This window comes from Apodemus sylvaticus, chromosome 9 (genome assembly GCF_947179515.1).
Source record: "Apodemus sylvaticus chromosome 9, mApoSyl1.1, whole genome shotgun sequence".
NCBI classification, from domain to species: Eukaryota; Metazoa; Chordata; class Mammalia; order Rodentia; family Muridae; genus Apodemus; species Apodemus sylvaticus.
In genome coordinates, this window is record NC_067480.1 from 103,599,902 (window position 1) to 103,617,521 (window position 17,620).

Genomic DNA, 17,620 nt, shown 5'->3' on the forward strand with positions numbered 1-17,620 from the left:
ACACACACACACACACGTTCATACATTAATATATTAATATATAAATTAATATAGATATAAATTCATATAAATGTGAAACATCACGATACTGTGCCACCTCAACCCACTAGTCCTATTAAAGGGTTCTCTTATGAGTTACCTGTAAACCCCAGGACACAGAAGTTAAAAGAACAATCATAAACATCACCGAAGAAGTTTAAAGAAGGCACAAACAGCTCAATGAACTTTAGGTGATAGCAAAAGAGTCTCAGTGATGTCCAAGACAAATAAGTAGCTGAATGAATGAAGAAGGCAAGTTGGGATTTGAAAGTGGATTAAGGCTGGACAGTGGTGGTGCACTCATTTAATCCCAGCATTTGGGAGACAGAGGCAGGTGGATCTCTGAGTTCTAGGCTAGCATGGTCTACATGGAACTGCAGAGTGAGTTCTAGGACAGCCAGGGCTACACAGAGAAACACAGTCTTGAAAAACCAAAAAAAAAAAAAAAAAAAAAAAAAAAAGGTAAGAAAGAGAAAAAAAAGAAAGTGGATTAAACAAAGAGATAGAATTATGAAGATATGATAGATATCTGAAGCTGGCATGAAAGTGGAATTGAAAGACCTTAATAGGTCAGTTAAAAAAACTGTGGGGAAGTGAGGTGAGTTAAGTGAGAATGTTCTCCGTAGGCTCAGATGTTTGAACACTTGGTCTCCAGGTGGAACTTTGTGAGGACCTTTAGGAGGCGTGGGCTAGTGGAGAGAGCATGTCCCTGGAGTTAGGCTCTGAAAGTTTAGGGATCCCATGCCTCTTCCAGTTGGTTCTCTCCAATGCATGCTTCTGATTCAAGATGGGTGGGGTTGGCTTCCTGTTCTGCAGCAATGCCTGCTTTTGTTGCATGTTCTTTCTGCCACCATGGATTCTTACCCATCTAGGACTGTAAGCCCAAATAGATGGTTCATTCTATACACTGCCCTGGTTATCACAGCAAGAACATAACTAGTGCAAATGCTTTTATGTATAGTAGATAAAATAAAAGCTAGAGTTCAGGACCTGAAGATAAAGTAGAGGACCATTTAACTGGACTATTTAAACAAAGAATATGGGAAATCACACATACACACACACACACACACACACACATACACAACATGTAGGATTTTGGGACACCATAGAAAGACCAGATCTTCAAATTATAAGCACAGATGAAGGAGAAGAATCCAGGTCACTGAATTAGACTTGATCTTCAATAAGATCATAACAGAAATCATCCCCAAATTCAAGAAAGACATACCCACAAAGATACAGGAAACACAGAATACAGGACCTTTTTGGTCCTCTCCAAGGTATATTAGAGCAAAAATACTAACTATAGAAAGAGAGGGTATTGAAGCTTCACTCATGAAACCACTTGTATAAAAGAATACCCATTGGATAAAAGCTGATTTGTCAATGGAAACTTTAAAAGCCAGAAGACCTGTAGCAATGGATGCCAATCTACACTACTGTGCCCAGCAAAACTATCTTCCATTGCTGAAGGAGAGAACAAAAACTCTCCATGTTATCTCATCAGAAGAACCCATGTCCACTCAACCAGCCCCACATAGAATACCAGAAGTTACACTTTGACTGAAGAGAGGAATTAGCATATTCAAGTGGTACATAAAGAAGACAACAGAACAGCTCCACAGGAACCAAACAACCCTGTAAATAAGAGAAAACAATAAAATAACCACAATAAATAGACTTATCAATAACTTTAAATGTTAGTGACTCCAATTCCCTAATCAAAAGATACAAGTTAGTCTAATGGATTAAGAAATGAAATCTACCTTTCTGCTCTGTAAAAGAATTTCATCTTCAAAGACAGGTACCACTTTAGAGGGAAAAAATGAAAAAAAGTATCCCACGGATATGAAACCAGAGAGAAGGTGGGTCTCATTATCAGAATATTTGACAAAATAGACTGCAAACTTAAAATAATCAGAAGAGATAAAGAAGGTGTGATGGTTTGGATATGCTTGGCCCGGGGAATGACACTATTAGGAGGTGTGGCTTTGCTGGAGTAGGTGTGTCACTGTGGGCAGGGCTTAAGACCCTCATCCTAGCTGCCTGGAAGTCAGTCTTCCACTGGCAGCCTTCAGATGAGGATGTAGAACTCTCAGCTCCTCCTGCACCATGCCTGCCTGGATACTGCCATGTTCTCATCTTGATGATAATGGACTGAACCTTTGAACCTGTGAGCCAATTAAATGTTGTCCTTATAAGTGTTGTCTTGGTCATGGTGTCTGTTCACAGCAGTAAAACCCTAACTACCAAGGAAGACCATATCATTTTAATCAAAGGAGCAATTAACTAAGAAGATATTCACATTATAAAGATAATATGCATAAAACTGACACACCCAATTCCATAAAAACATATTATTGGACTTAAAGACACTTATTAACTCCAATTCAATAATAGTGGATGATTTCAATGCCCAGTTGCTCCAGGACAGGCCATCTAAAAAAAAAAAAAAAAAAAAAAAGGCCAAGCTGAAAATCATCTGGTTGATATCATACATCCAGCGGACTTAACAGATATCTGTAGACACGGATGTGCACACTTCCAACTCCTTCTCAGTATAGCATTCCGGGCACTAGTTAGAGCATTGAGGAAGGAGAATGAATTTAAAAGGATACAGAATGGAAAAGAAAATGTCAGAGTACCATTATCTGAGGATAATTCAATGTGATACATAAGAGATCGGCTAGAAATGATCAACACTTTGAGCAATGTGGGAGGATACAAAGCCAAACTTAAGAGACAATCATAGACAAAGCCCAGTGACAGACATGCAGAGAAAAGATATCAGCGAAACTCTCCTGTTTCCAATAGCATCTGAAATAAACACACATTCACACACAAAACCAAACAACAACAAAACTGTGTAGGAGATGAAGGACCTCTACACCGAAAACGAAAGACATAACCATGCTCATGGGTTGGTCAAATCAATCTGGAGAGAAGGCAACATCTTCAACAAATGGTGCTGGAGAAGCTGAACGCCCTCGTGTAGAAGATTAAATTAGACCCATGATTATCAGCCTCCACAAAAATCAGCCCTAAATGGACCAAAGACCTCAATGTGAATCCTGAACCACCAAGAGTACCAGAAATCCTAGGCTGCCCCTACGAGATGTAAGTGTAGGAAGAGACTTTCTGAATAGGACTCCTTGGCTGAGTAATTACAGCCAAAATGGGACTGACCTCATAGATCTAAAAAGCTTGAATTAATCAGATGAGTGGAGAGGAGCCCCACAGAGTGAGAAGGAACCTTTGCTAGCTGTACATCCAGTAGACGGGTAATATCTAGACTATAGAAGGAACTCAAAAACCAAAGAATCAACAAAAACAAATGTCCCAATGAAAGTGTGGGCCAATGACCTGAGAACTCCCTAGTTCTCAGATAAGGACATCTCTTTTACGTGTACACCATCTTTAGCAATCACTGAAACACAAATAAAAACCACTGTGGGATTTCATCTTACCCCAGCCAGAATGGTTAGAATCAAGAAAATGGCTGACCACGATGCTGGTGCGGATGAATGTGTGGGAAAGGAGAACCCTTATTTGCTGTCGGTGGGATTGCAGACTGGTGCGGCCATTATGGAAATCGGAGTGGCTAATTCTCCAAAAGCTAGAAGTAGATCTACCACACCATCTGGCTATACCTATCCATGGCGACTCCCCAGTGTATTCTCCGTATTTGTGGACTCTAGCTCTGGGTATTTAGATGTGAGGCTATAATCTGGAGTGACTGGAGAAATGTGAGTAATAAGACCAGGCTGGTGGGTGAGGGAGAAGGAGATGTGGAAAAGGGGGCTGGCTAGTGGTGGCTGTGTGCTGTGAAGGAAGGAAGGGACGAGAGAAACTGCAGCAGTGGTTTAAATCAAAATGGGGAGGAAGTGCAGTACAGACAGAGGGAAGGGGAGGGGTAAATCACACTAAGAATGCTTGAAAAAGCCATGCGGAGATGCACATTTTATGTTTCCCTAAAAATACATATATAATGTGAATGAATGAATGAATGGAATAAATGAAGTGAATGAATGAAATGAATGAAATGAGTTAACAAAATGAATGAGTGAATGAAATTCATCCATTTGAGGTGACAATGCTTTTTCCCCTTAGAGCCATAAACTATTGAACTTGCCCCAGTGCCATAAAGTCTTTAATAACATTCCTAATACTTTTCCTTACACCCATAAGTAAGTGTAGCTCTCATCCCTCATCGAGAAAGATACTTTTCAAAGCAGAAACGACCATCACAGAAATCCACAACTGGTCAACATGTAGAAACCAGCTGACTGCGTGCTTCCCAGCCCCGGTGCATACGTCCGCAGCACCGCCCTGCTAGCACCTGAGGATCTGGGAACAGGAAGGATAGGGAGGACAGATAAGAGCTGGAGCCCTGGGGGCGTCTGCTGAGAGATAGTGTTTTCTATATATGGTAAGGAAACTGCATCCATGAATCCACAGGAACATGGTCATCTGAACAAGACCAGATTAATAACCACACCAGCTGCCTCTCCAGCGTAGATGGGAGACTTTGCACATGGCGTCACCCTTAGATGAAGAGATACAGGGGGTCATTGCCTCCCGAGAGAATTGGTCTTCTCCAGGGAAGAGCCCGGATAGGTTATGTATTTCCCAAGTGGTCACTCCTAAACAAATACACCTATGATAAACACTAATGGATTCAGTTGTGCTCACACACATATGTACACATATATGTAACAGTGACTAAAGAGGCCATGAATTTGAGAGGGGGGCACAGGAAGAACTGGAGGAAGGAGGGGGATTGGAAATGATGTTAACACAGTCCTCCTGGGTACACATTCTGAAAAATAACTAAAAACAAAGCAAAATAAAGTCTGAATGAGAATAGCCACACATGGTTAGTAGCTGAAGTATTAGGTAGGTCACAGTAAGAGATTAGGAAATTGTCTCTTGTCGCCCCAAGTTCCACCCTCAGCCTTAAGTGTAATGAGAACGGCTTAAAAGAGACCACTGAGAAAACTTGGCCGCTGTCCATGAAGACTGCGGCAGAGCTGGTGCCAGATCCTGTGTGATAATTCCAGAAGGCAGAGACGGCCAGATCGGGCAGATCGGTTGGTTTAAAAGTAGTCTCAGCAGAAGCAGTCGGACTGTGAACGGTCTGATTTAGAGTTTGTTGGCACAAAAGATGTCTGGGTGTTTATTGTGGCTCTTTTGGGAAACTGAAGAGGGAGGTGACCTCGTTGGGATGAGGCCGTCTTCATAAATAGCAAGAGCACTTTTAATTACCTGATAATGACTGGAAAAATGAAAGAATTTGCACAGCGTTCTGGACTGCAGATGTCAGCTAGGAGGAGAGTGGAGTTGTTCTCTGTGTACATACTGACGCCTGCTACAGCTCATCGTAGCCTTTAAGTTCAAAGCACTTAATGTCTCTAGAGAAGAAGATGTCATAAGTCAAGTAATTCCAAACTCCAAGTTTCCTTTTGGTATTTTGATGTTTACTTCTTCAGCAATGTAGTCTGTGCTTGTGGTCTCAGGTGGTTTTGGGTGCAGAATCAGATACACACTGTATTTGCATGAGTAACTTGGTAGAACTCTTAAGAAAACAAGCCAGGCTGTGTTCTCAATGCACGGAGTTGAGTTTCTTGCATCTCTACTGCACAGCCACAGCAGAGTCTGGAGAGGACACAGCAGGACCCATCTAGACCAGACCAGCGGCTGCTGGGGATGCGCTCTTCACTCACGGTCTCCGGCACAGCCTCTGTTAGTCCTGTCTGGTCACTGCGAGCTTGATCTGCAGACCGACAGGATTAGAACCTGCTGGCAGCTTGTTTAAAAATATAGACTCCTGGGCTGGAGAGATGGCTCAGTGGTTAAGATCAGTGACTGCTCTTCCGAAGGTCCTGAGTTCAAATCCCAGCAACCACATGGTGGCTCACAACCATCCGTAATAAGATCTGATGCCCTCTTCTGGAGAGTCTGAGGACAGCTACAGTGTACTTACATATAATAATAATAACAATAACAATAATAATACAGACGCCTAGCCGGGCAGTGGTGGCGCACGCCTGTAATCCCAGCACTTGGGAGGCAGAGGCAGGCGGATTTCTAAGTTCAAGGCCAGCCTGGTCTACAGAGTGAGTTCCAGGACTACATAGAGAAACCCTGTCTCAGAAAACCAAAAAAAAAAAAAAGAAAGAAAGAAAGAAAAAAAAAGAAAAAAAATGAAAAAAAAATAATACAGACGCCTAATCCCCAATAATAATAATAATACAGACTCCTAAGCACCAATATTTCTCCATCAAACTCTCAAAGGAGAGGCTTTGATGGAGGCCTTAGTTTTATTTCCTTTCGCTATAATGGAATACTCTCACAGAAGCAGCTTAAAAAAAGAGAGAGTTTTGGGCTGGAGTTTTGGGCTTGAGATGGCTCAGTGGTTAAGAGCACTAACCTGAGTTCAATTCCCAGCACCCACATGCTGGCTCACGACCATCTGTAATGGGATCCTATGCCCTCTTCTGGTGTGTGTCTGAACTCATATAAATAAAAATAAATAATCTTCAAGAAAGACAGAGTTTATCTGTCTCACAACTCCAGGTTATACGGCTCATGGTTGTGGGCAGTAGAGATGGCCGGAGCTGGAGGCCGTTAGTCACCAGATGTCCACGAGGCACGCTGGCACGCAGCCTGTCTTCTCCACCCTCAACCCAGAATCCCCTGCCCAGAGACAGTGTCCCTTTCAGTGGGTGTGGCTTCCCACCTCAGTTAAACCAATAAAAGCCTCCTACAGACCCGTACTCAGGGTTCTTGTTTACCAAAGACTTGAACCTAAAGCAATTACAGATATAGGGTAGAATCTGTCAAGTCTACTGCTTAAAACAGCCGAAAACGAGGTATCTAAAAACCTCAGTAGGTCTTTAGATCCTGGAACTACCGGATTCCTCTTAAATCTTTTCAGTCTTTGTGGGCCCCTGTTGAATATTCCAAGGCCGCACACGGTAACTTTAATTTCATTGAGCCAATCTGGGAGCGTGTCAGATAGTTAACAGGCCGGCTGTAGGTTCTGTGGAGCATCTTTGCAGAGTTATGTATTGAGATACCGCTAATCATCAAGACGTCACAGAGAGGGGTCAGCTGCTGAGTGGCTGTCACAAAAACATGTTGTCAAGAGCTCGTGGGGTGGCTTGTGGCTTTAGAGCTTATTCCACTCTTGCAGAGGACCTGCATAGGTTCCAGGCACCCAAATCAGGTGGCTCACAATCACCTGGAATGTCTACACTATGCCCTCTCCTGGTCTCCAGTGTCACTGCAGTCATATGCACAAATAACACACACATGTATGCACACAGGTGGTGATGATGATGGTTTTAAAAGGTGTTGTCCCGGTGTAGAGGAATTGAAGTCCTTCTGCATTGTTTTGGGCTGTGTGAAGTAGTATAGTAACTATGGCAAACAGTATAGCACAGAGGTTTCTCAAACAATGAAAATAGAATCATCCTATGATCCCATGACCCTGCTTCTGGTTATTTATAAGAGAACTGAATCAAGATCTTCAAGAGATATGTGTACGCCCATATTTATTGCACATCTCTTAAAATGGCTGCTATGCCAATAATCTAATGTCAATCACCTGAGGAGTGAATGAAGAAAATAGGGCATGTAGTGATTATCATCTGCTTAAAAGGAAGCCGTCCACAGGGTGTAACCAGCTTGGATGAGTGTCGGGGACGTGGCGCTGACTGTAGGAATGTAGTCACAGAAAGGTAAGTGCTGCACCTTCCGTTTGCTTGCGAAGAACCTGAAAGATTCAAATCCACAGACTCAAAGGGGGAAGTAATTTCTAACAGAGTGCAAAGGAGCTGCACATAGAGAGTCAACACTTCCTGTCCAATACCACACCTGTGTCTAACAGTACTCTAGAACACGCTTAATTAAAGTCTAAGCATGGAATGGCCTTAAAGGTGGCAGAAGTCCACTACGGTGAGGCTTCTAAATGTCCACCATCTGTTTAAAGGGGCTGTATTGTTGTTGTTTGCTTTGACCAAACACTGGCGCAGAACAGCCAGGGGAAGTTGGCTTACAGGCTGTGGAGAAGCCATGGCTGGAGCAGAGGGGCAGAGGGAGTGTTCTGGCTTGCTTTCCCTGGCTTGCTCAGCTTGCTTTGTTTCAAATGTGCGTTTTTCTTTTGATTTCTTTTCTGCTTCAACATTCCCCCTTCCCTCAGTGCCCAATTACCCAGGAAGGCAGGACTGGTCACTTCAACAGGAGACCTCAAAAAGCCAAGGCAAGCCAGCCCAAGACTAGCAGGCTTCCTCCCACAGGCCTCAGAGTCTGGACTCTCCTGTTTCCTCTCAGAGCCGGGTCATAAATACTGGTGCAGAATAAGGTCATTCCAGAAGCTTGCAGTAGCCCTGCCCGGGTGGGTTTTTTGCAGACAGGGCCAGGCTGTGCAAAAAGTGGTGTTAGTTAGCCTTGTCAAAGAGCTTCTTCCTGTAGGCATGTGGGTTGTCACACACTGAACTAGCACTGCCCTGGCTACCCCAGAAGCCAGCCAATCCCGATTGCCCCTCAGTTTGCTTTCTTAAATAGCCCAGACTACCTGCCCAGGGATATGCCCTACCTCATCAGTTAGCAAACAAGAGGCTCCCTTCAGACACACCCCCAGATCAGTGTAATTGAGATACTTCCTCCACTGAGACTCCACCCCCCACCCCGTTCCCACATAGGTCTAGGTTTTTGTCAAGTTGAGAGAAACATGTGACCCCGGTGTTAGCAGAGAGCAGGAAGTCACGGCTATGCTTGAGTGGGGTGGCCTGAGGGCAGGGAACCTCCCTCTCCAAACCTTTCCTAGAGAACCAGACAGGTGGAAGAGATGTTTAACAGAACTGGAACTCAGGGAATGAGTGGGTAGAACGCAGGGCAGGGCAGGAAGATAGGTGAACCAGAAAAACCAAGCCCCAGCCTCGGGTGGCTTTGTCTGTGGAGGTCTTTATTGAAGTGGTCATGGGTCTGCACAGGACAATAACTTGTGTAAATTACACTCTTGTTTTCTCTCGACAGCTGAGGAAGAGGTAACTAGCTGCAGTCTAGTACTGCCCTTTCTGTGCTGTCCCTGAGAGGATGTTCTGTGACACCCCAGCCCAAACTCAGGATGGGTGTGTGAGGGTGGGGCGAGCCAGTCACAGTTGTTTTTATTTAATGTTTCATACAGACACATTGTGATCCTATTCCTTCCTTCCCCCAACCCTCCAAGCCATCCCTCACCCCCGCCCACGCAACTTCATGTTCTTTCTCTCTCTTAAAATGTCCAAGTGTATACACACACACACACATACACACTCACACACACTCACTCATACACACACTCACACACACACTCATACACACACACTCATATACACACTCTCACACACATTCACACACTCATACACACACTCACACACACTCATACACTCACACACACATTCACACACACTCATACACTCACACACACTCACACACACTCATACACTCACACACACATTCACACACACTCATACACTCACACACATTCACACACACTCATTCTCTCTCTCTCTCTCTCTTTCTCTCTCTCTCTCTCTCTCACCCCTGTCGATTCTGATTTGGCTGCCTCATACTTCTGATGGGGTGTTTTACCTTCTTGTTCTGTTAGCCTTGTGGTGAGCTGTACTGCCTGTCCTCCTTTAGCTCTGCGCCTTTTGTTAGTTTGGGGTCAGGAAGGGATGGCTAATTGATCATCACGAGTTCATCCTCCAGCTTTGTGGCCAAGCTGCTCTTTTGATGAAATGTCAGGGTATGAGAGTGACTGGCATCCTCTTGGGAATCCGCCACCCCTCCCAGTTCCCTAAACCAGCCTACCAAGTGTTATCAAGGTCAAATGAATAGAGAGAAAAGGACTCTATCCCTTTGAATCCTAATACCAAAAAGAGCTTATAGCACCACCTGCTGTCTCAAAATAAAATTTCCTTCCGTCTGGTCAAGGTTTCTGGTGTTTAGGACAAGCTAGTATCTTGAATGTGCACAGTGACTCAGGGAAATAAAGCAGGTGACCCTTGATGGTTTCATCTTCACAGTATTGGCCACCACGGCTCTGAATTGCCTGAAATGTGCTCGCACAGGAGCCAGGACGTGATACAGTAATATCAGTGTATCGTAATGGACGCAGGAAAACCACAGCCAGTATCCAATGCCGAGTAATAGGACCGGCAGGAGCGCACAGTGGTTAGACTCACTGCAGAGCACTTGCTTGGGAGTCTCCAGGGCCACAAGCTCTCACGCAGGGATCAGGCCGCTCGCATCTGCAGCAGGAAGTGTGACCTGTCTCCCTTTCACACCTTGGTATATTTGAGAATATATTTTATTTATAAAAGTATATGTAGTAATCACAGCAGACACCTCCTCCATGCTGCGGGCCAAGCATGTAGGCTTTCTTTGCATGTGTGGTACCGTCATTCTCCTCTGCAGACCGAGGAGGGATTAACGCTCGTTACAGGTAAGGAAACAGTTAAGTGACCACCCAAGAGCACACAACTAGGAAATATTAGAGACGTGTAATGGATCAAAGTAGGCCGGATGTAAGATCTGCGTGCTGTACTCGATTGCTTAGAAAATCTGATTGTAAAATAATGCAGTTATATTTAGAGTAGAATTTACAGAGATCTGCATCGCGGTGGTAAGACTCAAAACAAAATGAACAAACAAAAAAAACTGTGCAGATTGGGGGAAAGCTTGGGAAAAGATACTTTAGTTCATTTCTGCTTTTGCGACTCAGAGAATAAGCATTGTATGAGCTAGAAAGGTGGCTCAGGAGATAAAGGTGTTTGTCACCAAACCTGACAGCTGGAGTTCCATCCTGGACACATACGGTGGGAGGCGAGCCGGCTTCTGCAGTTGTCCTCCGACATCTGCAGGTGCACCATGGCGTGGACACACACACACACACACACACACACACACACGTGCATGCATCTGGATACACTTGCACACACACACATGTGCACACATCTGGATACACTTGCATACCTACACACAGAGACACATATGCACACACACATACACACCATGAACAACTACACATACACACACATAGTTGTATTTGTGCAATACATACACAGATACACATGCACATACAGATACACATACACACCACACACACCCTACACATACACATAGACACACTTATGCATGCACATACAGGCACATATATACATACACACACATACAGATACACATGCACACATATATACATACATAATATAATTTAAACAACAAAAAAACCAAGTCCAGATTCTTCATCTAGTGTCTTCTTGGGCAGTCTTGCTTTTTCTAGAAGAGGTGGAGTGGACAGATTCTTGTTCTCCAGACTGACTGCAGAATCATGCTTTAATCTAATGTGTGTGCATGTGTGTACACGTGAGTGTGTACGTGTGTACGTGTGTGTGTGTGTGTGAGAGAGAGAGAGAGAGAGAGAGAGAGAGAGAGAGAGAGAGAGAGAGAGAGAGAGATGGAGGGAGAGAGAGAGAGACTTTAAGAGACCTTTAGGCCATGTTTACCTCCTAAGCATGGTTTTAGGGGGCTTCTTGGATTTGTTGATTGCTGAGCACTAATGGGAACCCAGCAAAAGACAGCTGCTTCTCATTCAGAAGAGAATCTCCATTTATATCAAATAAACCTTAGAGTCAGTCACTCAGTTACTAGAGAAGTTAGCAGTGATCGTTAATGCCACCTAGTGGTTAGAATAAATCATGGCCCTTGAGATTCTCAAATTATCCTCTGTGAGTCTAATTCAGATGAGGAGAGGGGTGTATGCTTGGACTCCAGCGGTTTGCCGTTGAACCCAGCAGCTGCTGTATGGAGCTGCAGAGATCTTCTGGAACCATTTTGACCTGAAGAGGACCAGCTGAGCTCTCTCTCACACAGGGCCGGGATGGGAGCAGGCTGCTGCAAGAAGGATGGAGAGATCCAGTGATGTCAGTTTTGAAATTCTGCTTGCATTTTCTCCTTGTTTATCTCTGTTGACCGCCGCACTTAGGCCCTCCTCTGTGTACGCTCCTGTATTTCATATCCTCCAGTTCATGGTCAGGGTCTCCACAGTCAGATGCCAGGCCGCTCTGGGCTCTTCACCGAAGCCCTTGCACATACTACCTATCCGAACCTGGCACATCCACAGTCAGACCTCCTGTAGGACATGCTGCTTTCCGGGTGGTGTTAACCTCACTGCAATCTTTTAGTCTCTATGACTCTACTAAAATTCAGACAGACCACAAACACAGAGGCCCCCACCTCAACCCAGAATGTCTTTTGCTTACCGACACCTTTAATTTCCCTCCATGCCTGATTTACACTCCCCTGCTGGCGTGTCATCAAAGAGCATCTCCATTGCTTGTCAAGACTTCATACATGTACCTGCCACTGCATGTATTTGTTCATTCCTAAGTCCCGCCCCGTGCCTGGAACATGAGTACTATTGGTCTTCAAGTGCCTGCCGCCCACTAAACTGAGCCAAATATAGAGTGTGCTCAGCTCCACTCGGTTCCTTCCCTTGAGACCGGCTACCACGGAGAGTGGTGCTTGTGTGTTTGTGAACTCAGTGTGAATTCCAAGTGTTTGTGAACTCAGTGTGAATTCCAAAGTGTTTGTGAACTTAGTGTGAATTCCAAGTGTTTGTGAACTCAGTGTGAATTCCAAGTGCTTGTGAACTCAGTGTGAATTGCTTCTTTTGTTCTCTGCCACAAGAGGACTGAGAGCATCTCTGATAACTTCTGAAATTCTTTTCACACTGGCTTATTTGCACTTGTTTCTCTGTCTGAAGAGCTATGCCCACCTTACCTCAAGAGAGGAAGAACACATGCGACTGTTTTACCAAACACCTGCATTTTACATATACCCTCTGTTTAGAAGTTAAAAGTCTTATGTGTAGGATGTGAGCATTTCGTGGAGAATGGGGCTGAAGTCAGGAATGTTTAATAAATTGTGTGGCTTTATCAGTGAGTCAGCATTTGGACACAGGGCATCACACCAAGCTCACATCCTGGACCTTCCCTTTGCGTATGACATAATGATGCTCTGCGTCACTACGGACCCTCTGAAGAGAGTCTGCTCTCAGGGGTACAGAGGGGCTCTTTACCCATCATTTCCGTTGATGTAGTAAATTAAGACCACAAACAAAAGTACGTTTAAGGGAGTCAGGGTTTATCTGACTTACAGTTCCAGGTCACAGTCCAGTGTTGTAAGAATGTCAAGATGCTAGCCTGGCGGTTGTGGTGCACACCTTTAATCCCAGCACTCTGGGAGGCTGAGGCAGGTGGATTTCTGAGTTCGAGGCCAGCCTGGTCTACAGAGTGAGTTTCAGGACAGCCAGGGCTATCCAGAGAACCCATGTCTCAATAAAACCAAATCCAAAAAACCAAAAAAAAAAAAAAAAAAAAAAAGATGTCAAGATGCTACCTTGAGTAATCAAGTTACACCCACAGCCAGGAGCAGAGAGAGAATGAATGCATACATGGTTACTTGTGCTCCATCTCTGTCCTCTTCTATAGACTCCAGGACCCAGACGTAGGGGATGGTGCTGCCTACTATGGGACGACCTCCCCACTTGATTAATATAGTCAAGGCAGTTACTCTCATACATGCCCACAGCCCTGATCTAGACAGTTCCTCAGTGAGACTCGCGTTCCCAGGTGACTTTTAGACTGTGTTCTTGGCATTTAAAACTAATTACCCATCTGGTCTCGTGTTCTATGTCCCACCCCGTCCTCTGAAACATGTTTAGCATTCTGAACAATAGGGAAGCGGAGCAGGTCCTCTTCCCTTTTCAGTCCTCCATCAGCCTACGAGATCTCAAGGTCATTTTCTGACATAGCCGTGCCCTGAGTCCTGTGGATAATTTTTTCACGCACGTTGAACCTCTTAGACTCTCATTGGGAATGTAAATGATTTCATTGACTAGGGGTCTTGGGGAGCACTCAGTTTAACTAACTCCAGAAAATATTTATACAAATTCAGTGGAAGTCTGAATTCCCGTGTGTGTGTGTTTCCTGCCACAGGGATTCCGAGCCAGCCCCCGACACATCAGGAGGCGAGTTGCAGCGGCTGCTGCTGCCCGATTGGAAGAAATAAAGCCTGTGGTGGAAGTTCATCATCAGAGTGAACAAGAGTCATCGGGGAGGATCAAGCGAAGGATCAAGAAAAATAGCCGGGTGCAGCCAGAATTCTATCACTCTGTTCAAGGTGCTTCAACCAGAAGGCCTGTAAGTAGAGAGAACTGTCTTTGCTAAGAGTGTCGATTAACAGTCAAGTGGTGAAATCACTCACTCAAATAAGTTTGGATCAAATGATTGGGCTGTCCTGTTGTGATCCCCATAAAGTGACTGCCTGTTCACATAAAGGAAGGGTCGTGCTTTCTGAGAAGGTGTTGGGTAGGTCATTGGCAGAGGCAGGAGCATGTGCAGATTCTGATCTAAAACTTAGGGAGTTCCTAGTGCCCTTGAAGCTGTGGTCTGGAATGAGGATGGGGGCCCTAGAGTTAAAAGGCTGGCAGGCTGCGGTGTGCTAAGGCATCACAGCAACAGTAGAGTCAGTATCAGGAGAGAGAAAGCAACGAAGAGGGGCTGGAGCTGGAATCTGTGCTGCTGACTGATCCCCTTTCCAGGAGTCTCTAGGGCTGGGACTCAGCTCAGGGTAACTCTGGAAGAACTTCTAACTCTAGGCTTTCAACTGTGAGAAAGCAAAAGGCTCTGTCTCCCTAACTATGGCGGTTTGAATGAGTATGGCTTCCATAGACTCACATATTTGAATGCCTGCCCCTCCCCCATTGGCAGAACTGTTTGGGAAGGATAGGGAGGTGCTGCCTTGTTGGAGGAGATGTCTCACTCGGTGTGCACTCTGAGGTTTCAAAAGCCTAAGCTGTTCCCAGTTAGGGCCCTCTCTGTGCCCAGTGGTTGTCGTCTCAAGATGTGAGTTCTCAGCTTCTCCTTCAGCGTCATGGCCACCTGCCTGCTGCTGCGCTCCCTACAATGGTCAGAGACGCTAAGCCTCTGGAACAGTGAGCCCCAGGTTAGATGTTTTCTTTTACAAGTTGTCTTGGTCATGACGTTTTGGTCATGGCAGTAACTAAGACACTAGTCACGTGTCCTGTTCACCTGTTCACAGACTTCCCTGGGGGCACTGGAGCTCACCTGGCTGGTAATCATCTCATTTTCTGAGCACATTATTCTAAGTGCTCTGGTATCTCAGCTTGGAGGGTTCTGGCCCAAGGATTTTCTAACCAACACTGTGATGATTAAGGATTTGGGCCTTGAGAAATGGCTATTTGAAAGCTTTAAAAATAATATTTCTGAACTGCAGGGATGTTATATTGTTTTAGCATTAGAAGGTTGTACTGACTGGTTTTGTGTGTCAACTTGACACAGGCTGGAGTTATCACAGAGAAAGGATCCTCCCTTGAGGAAATGCCTCCATGAGAGCCAGCTGTAAGACATTTCCCAATTAGTGATCAAGGGGGGAGGGCCCCTTGTGGGTGGTGCCTTCCTTGGGCTGGTAGTCCTGGGTTCTATAAGAAAGCAAGCTGAGCAAGCCAGGAGAAACAAGCCAGTAAGCAACATCTCTCCATGGCCTCTGCATCAGCTCCTGCTTCCTGACCTGCTTGAATTCCTGTCCTGACTTCCTTTGGTGATCAACAGTGTGGAAGTCTAAGCTGAATAAACCCTTTCCTCCCCACCTTGCTTCTTGGTTATGATGTCTGTGCAGGTATACAAACCCTGACTAAGATAAAGGTCTATTCACCTGGTTTATCCTCATGCTATGCACAGCCCACGGTTCCATTTCCTGTGCTGACAGCCTAAGGAAACTGTTAAGATGTGACTTGATAATACCTCTGCGAACTCTAAAAACACAGAAGCCATTCCATTCGGGTCACTGGGTGGCAGGTCACATGTGGAAATAGGTTTAGTGACTAGGCCAGCAGAAGGGTCCTGTTTACAATGAATCACTTGCAACAGAACTGCTTATTGGCAAGGACCTGTGATTGATATTTACAGTGGGAAGTGCTAGGCAGGGAATGATGCATTCAGGGAGAAGAGAGGAAGGGGTATGAAGAACTGTTTGGATTTACTTAAGTTATGTGGGGGTTTTGCATAAGAGAAACGGGTACAAAAGAAATCCTGGAAGCAGGCTGTGGTCGAAACAATTGCACACAAGCAGTTTCTGTGCTTCACAGAGGCAAGGCTGGGCGACTATGGTGGCCTTAGGAAGATTTAACATAAGTAGCATGGGCAGCAGGGCAGGCTGGGACAGGTCAGTGACTACTGCAGTAATCTAGGTGTCAGGCCTGAGCTCTGTCATCTCTTCCTAGCAGAAGGGAATCTGGAGATGGTGTGTATTCTTCGAAGCAGGGGATGCACACTCCCCCACCTGATTGCATCTCCAGTGAGTCTTCTGAAGGCCGGAAATTGTCAGTCAGCGACCAGGAGATGGTTGGTTCCTTGTGTCATATGATTTCTGCCCAAACTTTTGACATAGTCTGGCCACTGCTAACTTTATGTTGCCTGTGGACTGAATGGTGTGTGCCCTCTGATGGATTTAGTTATCTACAGTCACTAGTACCTGCTGTCGCAGTCCATTCAACACAGGCCCAGACCTGTTCTTTTTCTCACTTCTGCTCCCACGAAGTCAGTGCTGCCACACCTTGCTGCAAGAAGAACTCTCGCTGTGGCTTAGAGATGGGCTGAGATGACATCAACTTTAGTGACCCAGGATTATTTTAATGACCTTCTGCGAGCCAATCCAGGCACTTGTAGTCACAGTGTTAATAAGACTTGTGAATAAGAAAGGTGGGCAGAGTAATGGCAGAGAAGAATCAGGAACTATGAAGGTGGCTGAGGTTGTAGCTCTGTGGTAAAGTGCTCACCCGACTTGCGAATGGCGTGGGTTTGATTCCCTAGCAGGGAAGGAGCAGGCAAGGAAAATCATGACTGCACTTACTTCAGCCAGCTTGCATCATGACGGCACGCCGTGTGGAATGCATTCGGGGCCTTAGGCTATAACATACTCACTAGCTTATCCTGAATTCATAATTCATACTCAAGTACGCCTGTAAGGTGTGTAATGGGGATCACTAATAGAAACTTAATCAATAATGCATACACTTCTTATGGCACTCCTTGGGGAATGAGATGTCTCTAAAGCTGAGTAGACAGACAACCAGTTTATCCTAATTTTCTCTTAGTAAATGTGTCTTGAGATTGATTGTCTTACGGTCTGTCACTGATATCTAGAGATCTTGAACCACATTGGAGCAGGAAGGACAGATCTATCTCCTCCTTTGGGCTTTAATATTTTAGAGAGTACAAAACACTTCTGAATCCTAGAGTCCGTAAATACTGCATTAATCACCTTTTCACTGCTGGGAATGGCGTATCTAATAGAAACGGGAGAGAAGGCTGGTTTTTGTTTCCTGCTGTCAGAAGGTTATTCTCTATTACTGGGAGGTGCAGAACTGCCCAGCTCCAGATGGTAGGAGCGTGTTCATGAGGCTTAGGCAAGAAAGGGGTGCAGGCTGGAGCCAGGGCAGCAGCACCTT

The 17,620-nt window shown here is 45.1% G+C and overlaps 1 protein-coding gene across 5 annotated transcripts in view; it reads left to right on the forward strand.

The window, feature by feature from the left end:
- The window catches only part of Dst (dystonin), a 397,313-nt gene that overhangs the window by 46,535 nt on the left and 333,158 nt on the right, over positions 1 to 17,620 (forward strand). For all 5 annotated transcript variants that reach the window (XM_052192861.1, XM_052192851.1, XM_052192852.1 and 2 more), the window contains exon 3: positions 14,088 to 14,291. In XM_052192861.1, the coding sequence (XP_052048821.1) occupies positions 14,088 to 14,291 (204 nt within the window). The remainder of the gene's footprint in view (positions 1 to 14,087; positions 14,292 to 17,620) is intronic.